The 12,800-nt window shown below is 26.1% G+C and overlaps 4 protein-coding genes across 4 annotated transcripts; 1 reads left to right on the top strand and 3 right to left on the bottom strand.

The window, feature by feature from the left end:
* Window positions 1-292: 292 nt before the first annotated feature.
* Window positions 293-1,546, bottom strand: DICPUDRAFT_79613 (uncharacterized protein; the record flags this gene model as incomplete). The annotated part of the gene is made up of 1 exon (XM_003288783.1): window positions 293-1,546. One exon carries the CDS (start codon window positions 1,544-1,546, stop codon window positions 293-295), a length of 1,254 nt encoding a protein of 417 aa, XP_003288831.1.
* A 196-nt stretch (window positions 1,547-1,742) lies between these two features.
* On the bottom strand, window positions 1,743-3,442 carry DICPUDRAFT_79612 (uncharacterized protein; the record flags this gene model as incomplete). Its single annotated transcript, XM_003288782.1, has 4 exons — window positions 1,743-1,802; window positions 1,877-3,019; window positions 3,171-3,356; window positions 3,440-3,442. The coding sequence occupies 4 exons, from the start codon at window positions 3,440-3,442 to the stop codon at window positions 1,743-1,745; spliced, it is 1,392 nt and encodes a 463-aa protein (XP_003288830.1).
* Window positions 3,443-4,446: 1,004 nt separating this feature from the next.
* Window positions 4,447-5,067, top strand: DICPUDRAFT_79611 (uncharacterized protein; the record flags this gene model as incomplete). The annotated part of the gene is made up of 2 exons (XM_003288787.1): window positions 4,447-4,527; window positions 4,654-5,067. 2 exons carry the CDS (start codon window positions 4,447-4,449, stop codon window positions 5,065-5,067), a joined length of 495 nt encoding a protein of 164 aa, XP_003288835.1.
* A 308-nt stretch (window positions 5,068-5,375) lies between these two features.
* Window positions 5,376-12,108, bottom strand: DICPUDRAFT_98147 (uncharacterized protein; the record flags this gene model as incomplete). The annotated part of the gene is made up of 3 exons (XM_003288781.1): window positions 5,376-11,730; window positions 11,807-11,906; window positions 11,995-12,108. 3 exons carry the CDS (start codon window positions 12,106-12,108, stop codon window positions 5,474-5,476), a joined length of 6,471 nt encoding a protein of 2,156 aa, XP_003288829.1. The 3' UTR covers window positions 5,376-5,473.
* Window positions 12,109-12,800: the final 692 nt, after the last annotated feature.

Raw genomic sequence — 12,800 nt, 5'->3', positions numbered from 1 at the left:
CTATAATTCTGAAACTAGATTTTTATAAATTTAGAAATAAATAAAAAAAAAAAAAAAAAATTATTTTTATTTGTTTTTTAAAAATAGATAATTTTTTATTTTTATTTTATTTATAAGCAATAACTTTTTTTTCATATTTTTTTAAATTGATGAAAAATTAGTTACCATAATAATAAATAATAATTACCACGTATATATGTGGGAATTAAACAAATATATAAAAACTAATAATAAAACACCACATTTCCCTCTTTTTTTAAAAAAAAAAATATAAAAACACACTATTAATTTTTTAATTTATTATAAAGTTTTCAAAATAAGAACTATAAATACAATCATTTTGCAATGTATTTAAAATATCTAATCTATTATTCTTTTTAATATATTGGTAGGTGGAATCATAGATTGTAAAATTTTCACCTTTTTTTGTAACAGGAACATTTTTAAATAAATTTACTAATTTCAAATCACCAGATTTAATAGAGTTATTTAGAGCATCCCTAGAAACTTCCAAATGGCCAACTTTACTTAGAAAATACTCTGCTAAATCGAAGCTTCCCTTTTCAGCTACTCTATCAAGCGATCTGTAAGTGATCAGAATTCTTGGATCTTTGTTTATGTAGCCCTCGACAATGTACTTGGCATACTCCAAATCACCATTGTATGCGCTATGGAATGAAATGTCGTTGAATCGCAGGTCGGTGTAGGTTTCAAATAGATATTTAAATATTTCAAAAGAAGTGTCTCTCCAATACTCCATATTGTAGTTATTAAAATTTGGCTTTACATTAAACTGTTTAATTGAAAATACCAGCATTTCCAAATTTTGTTTCTTGCAAGCATCTTTCACCATATATTCACCGCTAATCGTTAGATCTGAGAAAAAACTTTCTTTTTCTTTTAAAAGATATTTCAACACTTCAAAACTCTCTACATTCCAAATTTCATTTGTAAATAAAGGAACTTTATCTTTTTCTTTTTTAAAAGATTTTATAATACCATAGTTTTTTGAATACTTTTTTATAGAATCTACAATATATTTTATATACTCTATTTTGGAACCCATAATATTAGTTATCTCTGTTATATAATATGATTTTATGTTATAGTCAAACCTATGTTCATCTTTAATGAGAAATTCAATTCTCTTTCTATCCAAACTTTTAATTGAATAAAATAGTATTTTGTTTTGAACTGAAGGATCTTTTAATAACTTGTTAAATTCTTTTATATCTTTAAAATCTTGATATAATTCAATAAAAATTTCTGATGGGATAGTCTTTGATTCGAAAAAACCAATAAATTCATTTTTTTCTTTAATTTGTTTAAATTTTTTTAATGCTTCTTTTCTATTACCAATTTTATTTTTATAATATTTATAACTTTGATATTTTAAAGTGAATAGTTTTTCATTTAAAAAAACAATATATAATGGAAATGAATCTAGGCTTCTATATCCATCATCTGTTTTTCTTTGAACAAAACCAAATATTCGTTTAGAAATAACAATATTATTAAAAACCTGTGTGTATAATTCTTTTTTCATATTTATTTAAATAAAAAATAATAAAAAATTTTTTAAATTATCATAAAAACTTTAAAGAAAAAAAAAATATCATTAAATTAAAAATCAAACTTTTTTTTTCTTTTTTTTTTCTGTGTGCATATTTTAAAAAAAAAAAAAGAAAATTGGTATTAAGAAATATTTAAAAAAAAAAATATATATATATATTTGGTTTATTTTATAACATTTTTTCAATTCTTCTATTATTTGTATGTAAACGGTCATTAGCTTGATCAACCTAAATAAAATAAAACAAAATAAAAAAGTTAATATTTTACTATAATTTTTTTTTTAATAAATATGATATCTTACTCTAACTGTTATTCTATCTAATTGTTCAGATGAACGATCAGCTTCATCACCAATAGTTCTAGCAATGTTTGAAATATCACCTAAAAGGTTTGAAATTTCATCTAAATCTTTATCTTGTTCTAAAAGGGCACCTTTAATATCTTCTGGAGCATCTTTAACGAAATGGCTAATACCTAATGTGGAGGCTCTAGTAAATAATGATGATTGTTGATTGGCTCTACCAGCTGATGGAATGAAACGAATAGTTGGATTACCATAAACAAATTCTTTAATTCCTGGTTCGAAAATAACCTTTGGTGCTTTACCATATTTACCATTTGATCTTAAAACGATTTCATTTACAATATTTTGAATATAACTACTTGCTAATCTGAATCTTGGATGTTTGTTACCAAAGAATCTGAAATCCATATGTTGGGGTCTTGCTCTAATAACTAAATATTCGATTAAATCAAAGGTATAGGTGGACATACCATCAACTTTTTGTTTTTTATTGGCATCTAATACAATAAATCTATCATTGTGAATTTGAATAAAACCTGGTACTAAACTGTCGTTTGATAATTTTTCTAAAATATCAATTTCTGCAGGTGGTTCATCTCTTGGACGAACTTGAAGTGTTCTATCGATTGGTTCAAATTCTGGTCTGTTACTTGGTTTTTCTTTATTAAAAGAATTTGAAATAGCCCCACCAAATGACTCTATACCCTTTAATAAACGATCGGATCTATCTAAATTAGCATGAATATTCTCTACATTTCTTTCAATATTATCAATAACTTCGGCTTGATAACTAAGTTCGTTTAAAGTTGAAATACCTGTTTCTTTAGTCTCTACTGCTAATCTTAATGCCATTTTAGTTGATTCTGTGTCGACTCTTGATGATTTTTTATTCATTTGCTGTTGTTGTTGTTGTTGTCCTTTAAACAAATTACCCTCCTTAAGTTCGCTATCAACTGAATTTGGGTTATAAATAAGAGGTGGGCATTTCCAAAGATGATGAATTAATGTAAATGCTTCATCTCTGTGTGAAAAAGTTCCAAATGATAAAGTTTGTGTTGAAGTTTGAAATGTTATTGCATTATTTACAAATAAAGTAGTATCTTTTTTCATATCAAGGATTTTTCTTAATGGAATAACTTCCTAAAATAAAATAGTAATTAATAATCTATTCTATAATTTAGCTTTATTATTATTATTATTATTATTATTATTATTATTATTATTATTATTATTATTATTATTATTATTATTACTTTTAGTATTATAGTGTAATTTTAAAATAATAACATACAGTTGTACTACCAATCGATGCTATAAATGATAAATAATTTTCTGTAATATATAACTTTCCTAATGTTACTTTATTTAAAGCACATGAATAATCTTGAATAACATTTTCGGTATCTGGGAAATTAAATGTTCTTCTAACTAAATCTGTTTTAACTTTTAAATGATTTGCCTTATCAGCTGGTGATGTCTAAAATATATTAATAAGAAACTAGTTTGTTAGTAAAATATTATAATATAATAAACTATAAAGAGTTGTGATATTTTATTTACCATTTTATTCTTCTTGTTTTTAATTTTATATTAACTACTATTACTATGCTATATTGTTGCTATTATGAAATGTTTTGAATAAAAAATAATAAAAATAAAAAAAAAAAAAAAAGATTTTTTAACACACTTTAGATTATTTTAAAAAATAAAATAATAAAATTGTGGGTATGTACGTTTGTGTGTGTTATTTTATTAAAAAGAATATTAAATTAAAAATAATGATAGAATAATAATTATTTTAAACTATATTTATTATTATTTTAACACACAAAACTTTTTCAAAAAAAAAATAAAAAAATAAAAAATATAAAAAATATAAAATTTTTTTTTTTTTTTTTTTTTTTTTTTTTTTTTTAAGATATTTAGTTTTTAACTCCTTTGACATTGATATCTCACATTTTCAATAATGTTGTTGTTATTTTTTTTTTTCACAAATAAACAATAATAACATCATCATTTTATCAGAGCTTTCCAAATAAAATTATTTCTTTTAAAAACCCAAGACCTTTTTTTTTTTTTTTTATCATAATCATATTTCTAAACAAAGATATTTAATAGATAAGTTTACAAACCTAAGACCCTTTTTTCATAAAATAAAACTAAATTAAAAACAATTGGAAAAAGCATTTTAGTTCCTCTATTTAGAGTTTATAATACTACAAACGATTTAATAAATTTTTTTTTATAAATTTATTATATATTTTAAATATCACAAAAGATAATTAAAAAATCAATCTGATTATAAAATGATATTAATTTCTTAAATATCTCTCATTTTATTTGTTTTTTCATTTTTATTTATAAATAATTTTTTGATTAAATAATGTTATTTTATTTAATTTTTTTTTTTTAATTTTTATAAAATATTTTTTTTTTATTTTATTTTTTTTTTATTTTTAATTTTTTTTTTTTTCGTTTTTTAAATTTTGTCGTAATTTTTTTTTTTATTTTTTTTTTTTATTTTTTATTTTTATTTTTTTATAAATTATACAAACACATAAAAAGAGATGAGAATCGAAAAGTGTTATTTCTGTGGTGGTCCAGTTTATCCAGGTCATGGTGTTATGTTTGTTAGAAACGATTGCAAGGTACTATTATTATTATTATTATTATTATAATTATTATTACAATTACAGTTATAATCAAAAAAAAAAAGAAATAAAAAAAAAAAGGAAAATAAATACTAATAAATTTATTTTTTTTATTATCTTTAGCAATTCCGTTTCTGTGGATCAAAATGTCACAAGAACTTTAAATTAAAACGTAATCCACGTAAGACTCGTTGGACTAAAGCTTTTAGAAAGCTTAATGGTAAAGAAATGACTGTTGATAAGACTTTAGAATTTGAAAAGAAACGTAATAGACCAGTTAAATATGACAGAGAATTAATTAATCATACTATCGAAGCTATTGCTAAAGTTGAAAAGATTAAAGCACGTAGAGAAATGACTTTCTATAAAAATAGAATGCACGGTGTCAAAGCTATGGAAAAGAAACAAAAATTAAAAGAAATCAATCATGGTGTTAATCTCATTTATGCTCCAAGCGCTTTAGTTAAAATACAAGGTTTACTCAAACAAAACGAACAAAAAATCGAATCTTTAACCACCACCAAAATGAAGCAATAAACCAACTTCAACCAACCTCCTCCATCAACAACCAACCAACCAACCCACCCACCCATTCCAACAATAACAGTAATAATATATAATTTTTCACTTCCAATATAAATTATATTTGTATATTTTTTCTCTTTTAAATAATCGAAAATTTCTAATCACGCCCAACCCAATAAATCATAGAATGAAATATAGTTATTTCATTTTAAAAGCTATAAAAAAAAAAAAATCATATACAAAAAAAAAAAAAAAAAAAAAATTGTTATTTTAAACTTTATAATATAAATAATAATAATGATAGAGTTTCATTATAGTTATAGAATTTTAAATAAAATAAAAAAAATTTAAAAATATATTTTTTTTTTCTTTATTTCTTTATTATTTATTATTTATAAATTATATATATTTTTTATTGTTAAATATTATTGTTAAATATAATTGATTTATCGTCTTTGTATGAATAGATTACAACAAAAGGATAAACTTTCCATTTTAAAATTTGTGCTTTTAAATGTTGAAGCTTTTCTTTGTTTGCACGAGTATTTTTTGAGGAGTCACCATAATCTGTCATTGAAAATTCTCTAATTATATTATATGCGATATCAACAGCTACAACTCTAATAGTAGATCCTTTAGTTTGAATGAAATCTTTAAATAGCCTTGAAACGTGTTCACGGATGGTAGTTTCTAATTTTGATTTTTTAATTGAATCGTCACAACCTAGGACTTCTAAACAGAGTTTTAAGTTACTTGATGGATCTTCGTTTAAATTCACTACACTGCTTACTACACCGCCACTACCAATAATACTTTTTCCACCAAATCTAACTTTGGTTTGGCTTGTACCTCCAATACTACTATTACTATGATCTATCGAAATTGAGCCACTGCTATTGATACTGCTGCTACTATTTATAATACTGTTTGAACTATTGATACTGCCTCCTCCACCACCTATACTACTAACACTATTTAAACTTGATGTTAAGTCATTCGCATTATTCGTATTACTATTTAAATTACTGTTTGTGTTGTTTGAGCTTATATTATTATTATTGTTGCTATTGTTGTTATTATTTGAAATATTATTTACATTATTTATATTACTATTATTCATATTGTCACCAATTGAATTTATATAGCTATTATTAAATATATTTATATTACTAAGATTTGTACTAAAATTTTTAATTTTCTTCTCTTTTAAGATATAGTCTACTAAATTATTTCTAAGGATTGAAACATCACTTTTGTTCTTTAGGTAACGAACTTTCAAAGTGCCCTGTTGATATGAACCTTCTTTAATAATGATACACCATGGTATACCATTTTGTCTACAGTGAGAGTAAATATCTTCATGACTAGAGTATTCGGTTTGGGAGTAGTCAGCTTTAACATCAACTGACCAAAGTTGTGATGCAACTTGAAGTTTTTCTGTAAGCATTGGTGAACCTAAAGAGCATACAAATACTTCTATATGTGATTGGAATCTTGATTTTGGTGATTTTGTTTTGGCTAATAAATGTTGATTATTGAAATTTAATACAGTATTTACAATTTTTTCACAGGCAATAGTAACACCAATACCACAGACGTTACCTGATTGCAATGGATTTGGATGAAGTTGGCCAATTAGTTTATCGTATCTACCACCTGCCATTATGATTTCAGTTTTAAAGTTTTGAGAATTGGCTGGATTATGACGTTGAACAACTGCTTGAAAAACTATTCCGTCATAGTATTGAATATTATGAATTAAGCTAAGGTCAAATGTAAATTTGTGAATGATATTAATCATTTTAAGATTTCTAACTAGTGTTTTAAGATCACTCAAACCTGCTTTGCTTTCTTTATGGCCTGATAGTAAATTGGAAAGTTGATCGACCGCTATCTCTAATTCTTGATCTTTTCTAAATATAGTGGAGAGCATGTGAATTACACCAGGTGAAAGTGTATCTCTTAATGAGTTTGAGACATGATCCCAATCGTGCTTCCAATTTAAGAATGATAAGCTTTGACATACTTTATCATAATCTTTTTTGTCTACACCGCAATGGGATAATACACTGTCCAATATGCTATATTGACTAAGACGAATTTTATAGCTACTATTAGGACCAAATTCTTTAGAAAATTCATCCATGATTTCTACTACGATACGTAAAATTTCTGCATCATTGACACTACGGGCTTCTGGTGGACCAACAATATCAAAGTCACATTCGAATAGTTCTTTGGGTGAAAATCCAGGTGCTGATCTACGATAGACTCGAGCAAAGGTGAAACGTTTAGAGTGTTGAATGCCATGAATTACAACATGTCTTGCCCATGGAACAGTAAGGTCATAGGGTAAATGTACAACTGTACCACCTTCATCCAAGAACTTGGCAACATTTAAAGCATTGCTATGAGTAGAGTCTTTTGGGAAAAGTGTTGGAGTATCAATTCTAAGTGCACCATGGTTTCTAAATATGTTTTCTAAACGTACAAAAGTTCTTTCACGACATATCAGGTGCATCGGCGATAATGATGGATTTGATGTATACAGATAACGTGACATAATGTGTTCATCACTGGTGATGCTAAATAGTTTCTCCATTAAATAGGAGTATAATGAAATGGTTGGATTTGCAATGGTTTTAATAGCCTCCTTTAAAAGCTCATCTTCCATTTTTGATGGTAATAAACCGCTTTCCAAGAGATCTTTGGTTGATGGTCTTTTGCTTGGGTCACGGGATAGAAGTGATCTGATAATATTTGCTTGATCTGGTTTTAATGATTCAAAGCCATGTGGGAACTTTAGGTTGTCTCTTAAATCTCGAAGAATATTACTACGTTCCATTTGTGTTTGAAAGGTGAAGCACATTTCGAAAAATATAATACCTAGAGAATACATATCAACTTTGTTATTATAATGCTTGATATTCTTTTCTAAAATTTCTGGGCAGCAATAAAATGGTGTACCAACGCCACCAGTCATCGAGTGATTATCATCATTCCAAGTATGGGATGGATATTGTTGTGTGAAGTTATTGGTTGAGGATGTTGACGATGACAAATTCATTTTGCCAATATTTATTTCATCCTCTTTATTTGATACACCCGATGTTGCTAAACCAAAATCACCAATTTTAACATTTTGTTCATTATCAATAAAGATATTTGCTGGTTTTAAATCTCTATGAATAATTTGTTGATTATGAATGTGATTTAAACCTTCAACAATTTGACGTAACAACCTGAAAGATTCTTCTTCTGAAATTTGCCCATTATCAATAAGGGTTTTTAGAGTCTTTTTACTACAATATTCCATTTGAATGTAAAGAGTGTGGGTTTCTTTTGGTTTTGTTTTGGCTGAAAGTTTTCTGGATTTTGATTGTCTTGACATGCTATTGGTAATTATACGTGACTTTTCCTGATAGTTGTAGTTTGATTCAATACCTGTCATACCGCTATTGCCATAGCCAGTAACACTATACTCCAACAAAGAGTCATTATAATTTGAATCATCGTCATCGTCATCTTCATCTTCATCATCTTGATTATCATCGTCTTCATCATCGTTTGTAAAGTTGTTTTCTTCATTTTCTTCATCGTCATCATTGTCATCTTGGTTTTCATCGTCGTCGTCATCTTCATCATCATATATATCACTGAAACTATCTGATTCATTTTCAATGATTCTAGATTCATCCAGACCAACACCACCAGCTTCACTTTCTTCGGTATTGCCACTATAGCTAAAGCTTTGTGATTGATTTAATTGAGACTCTAATAGTTGTTGCTTTAATTTCTTTTTCTTTTTTCCTTTTTGTTTTTTCTTTGTAGATGGTTTCTTTTTATTTTCAATGATCCTTGTTTTTTCATTATTTGAGCAACTTGTACCAATTTCATCACTTGTTGCACTACTAATTAATTTATTTAAACCATTGTTACTTCTATTTAATGTATTTGTTGATAAACTTAGGCCACTATATGAATCACGAGATATAATTGATCTACTGTTGTTAATACTGGATTGTAAAAACCAATCTTCACTGGCATCAGTTTCTAAATCACCAGATAAATCTTCATGTTCATCGATGGGAAGCATTGATACATCAGTTTTTTCAATCCAAGCTTGATAATATCTGACTACAAATTGATGATGCAATCTTGATAAAGTTGTGACTTCTCTTAAAAGTTTATTTAATGAGCTATCATGCTCATTACCATGATCGGAATATGCTGTGGTTTTAATTTTCTTGATTGCATAGTATCTTAAATCTAACTTATTTCTGCTCTTTACAACAACACCAAAGCCACCTTTACCAATCATTTCAATCTCTTCAAAATCACTTTTATATCTTGAATATAGACCATACATTTCTTGTTGATCATGAAAATTTTTATTTTTAGAGGGTGTTGTTGGTAATGCTTGTTTATTCGATGGTGATAATTGATTATTATTATTATTATTTAGTGTTGGTGAGGTATTTTGCTTGGTTTGTTGGCCCTTGCTTATTGGTGTGGTTGGTATACTCATTGATGAATTTGTATTTCTTAATGAAATTTCACAAGATGTATTTGTTGATGAGCTTAATACTTCTGAGGATGTAGAGCTTGACAGATTCTTTTTCAATTTACTTCTACTATCTAGTAGTTTCAAATTATTGGTAATATTCATAAAGTTTGAAGGTGGAGAAAAGTTTCTAGTGTTTATGAATGGATGATTTAAAAGGATACCAGCTTCTAATTTAAGTTTTTCACTTGGATCCCCACTATTAAAAGTGAAACAAACTGAAAGGAAATCTTTTACATGTGATGAAATTGATCCACTTGAGGGATGGGTTTTTGATTCGACCTCTTTAATTAAATCATATTGTTGCTGTAGTTGGTATTGAAGAGGTGGTGGTGGAATATGGTTTTGTTGGGGAGTATATAATTGTTTTAATTGGGAAAGGAAATTCTTAACAGCAGGAGTATTGGCCAACATACTACCACAGAGCATTTCTAAAACAACGATACCTAAATTAACCAGATCCTCACGACGAAATACAAAGTTGTTAAATCTTTCAGATTCTTTTGGCTTTACCCAATGATTTAAATTCTTTATTGAATTGAGTTGGTCAAAGTGATCAAAGATCTTCATTGCTTTACCACCATAGTTTGTAAGATACATTTTGGGTTTGGTTTCATCAAATATGATATTATCCGAAGTCATTTCTCTGTGTGGGATTTGTTGTGAGTGTAAAAAGAGTAAGCCTAAAAGCAATTGATAAGTAAATTTTCTGACGACATCTTCTGCAAAGCCAACTCCCATGCTAAGAATCTTTTGCTGTAATGTTTGGCTTAGTGGGATGTGCTCTTGGAAGATGTAAAGTGAATCTTGGTCATAATTGGTGCCATAGTACTTTATAATGAATGGATTATCTAAATATTTCATTGATTCGATTTCTCTTTGTATTAAATTTACTTTGATTGCTAAATCTTTTTTTAACTTGTTTTCATCAATTTCATTACTTGGTGATTCATCTCCATCGCTATCATCTTCATTATTACTTGAGCTGTTATTTGTTAAACTGTTGCTGCTATTAAAACTGTTATATAAATTTGAATTTCTTTCATCTACACTTAGGTCTATAATCTTGCAAATCATTTTCTTGTTATTTTGTAAATTGATACCTTCATATACAGAATAAAATGATTTCTGCCCAATACAATTTCCTTGTTTCCATTTTACTTTTGGTATTTTAATATCATCTATTAAACTATTATTATTATTATTAGTGGTGTTGTTGTTGCTACTATCTTGAATATTATCATCGTTGTCATCTTTATTATTATCACTGTCATTATCTTCTTCATTATTATTCTCTTGGTTTTGTGAAGCTACTGCCGGTATATCATCAAATTTGTTTATATATCTTCTATCTTTTTTACCCTTTCTCTTCTTTTTTATATTGCAATTGATGTTTGTATTGTTGTTTGGTTCGTTTTCACTATCGTTGTTTCTGAAGCCCCTTATGTCATCAAAGTCAATACTTAAACTACCTTTGATTGTTGCTAATTCATCGTTATTCTCTTCAAATATACTATCTGGGTCTAAAGCATTTAAAGAATCAAAACTAAAGTTTTGAGGTATTATTGGAGAAGAGGGTGGTCTGCTACTATTACTGATATTATTACTACTATTACTACTATACATTTCCTGTTCTTCTTTTAATGGATTACGATGATTTGGTTTGTTTCTAATGTTATTATTACTTTCATTATTACTATTTAATATGCTATTACTACCACTGTTGTTTAATAAGGCATAGTCGTCCTCTTCATCACTATTGATGATCATATTATCATTTTCTTCACTATTGTCTTCGCAATACTCTTCATCATAGTAATCATAGTCCATTCCCCTATCGTCACTATCTCTAATTGTTTGACCGCTACTGTTTGTTAATCTTTTTATCATTTCGTCGTGTAAGCTACCAGTCTCTTTATTATTGTATAATAGTAAAAACTCTTGAGTAGCTTGGCACAATTCGAACACTATTATTTCACCTGGTATTAATTTTAGTTTTAATAGTTGTTCACATTCCATAATTTGTTCATCCGATAGTCCTTTAACTTTTTCTAAACTAATTTTTGGAAATGAATTTGGATAATTTGGTGTATATTTTATACATAATTTAACTATTGGTATAAAATTAATTATTTGTTAATATTCGATCAATTTTAATATAATATTAATATTTTAATAAACACTTACCTGAACAAAAATTTTGACTAACACTACCAGTTGGGTGGGGTATTATTGTAATTTTAAATCTTCTACAAACTCCCTCCATTGGTAACTCCTCAAACCTATCCTGTTATTAAAAAAGATAAAAAAAATTAATATGAATTCTTTAAAGACAGGAGCCCACAATTTAAATATTATAACTATTTATTACTTACAAAAAAGATTGATTTTAAAACATCAATTTCGTCTTGTTGTTTACTATCATTCTCTGGATCTAATAATGGTGGTGGCGAATTACCATTACTATTATTATTACTATTGTTGTTCATCTTATTATTAATATTATAAATATTATTTTATTATTGATGTTGTTATTATAATACTATTGGGTTTTATCGATATAATACTATATTTATTTTACGAATTTTTTAAAATTGTTTTTCTTTTCGAAACAATTTATTATTTTTGGGTTGTGTTGTTGGGTTATCTGTGTTGTATATAAAAAATTGTGTGTGTTTAGTGTTATCTTTAAATTTAAAAGGTTTCTTCAATTGATTTAAGTACAAAAAAAATTATAAAAATAAAAAAAGAAAAACCTATTTAAATTGTATTGGATACTAATGACAACCTTTTTATTAAAACAATTCACTATTATTATTATTTTTAAAGGAATTGAATGAATCTTACTTCATCAAAAATAAATAAAAATAAAAAAAAAGTATAAAAAAACAAATTATATAGTTTATAAATTTAGTTGAATATTATTATTATATCATTATTATTTGATAAATAAATAAATAAACAAAAAATATTAATTTTTTTTAAAAAATAAAATTTTAAAAAATTTTATTTTTTTTTTAAAATTATTTTTTTTAATTTTTTTTTAATTTTTTTTTTTTTTGGGGAACAACTCTCCAAATAGCATCTGCGTCTCTTTATGAGATATTAAAAATAATATTTACATTTCAATTTCGAAAATATCAATCTTATTTAATTATTTATTCAAGGATTAGTTCTTCAC

This window comes from Dictyostelium purpureum, assembly GCF_000190715.1.
Source record: "Dictyostelium purpureum unplaced genomic scaffold DICPUscaffold_149, whole genome shotgun sequence".
Lineage (NCBI taxonomy): Eukaryota > Evosea > Eumycetozoa > Dictyosteliales > Dictyosteliaceae > Dictyostelium > Dictyostelium purpureum.
The sequence above is the reverse complement of the archived record's forward strand: the minus strand, read 5'-3'. Positions and strand labels throughout refer to the sequence as shown.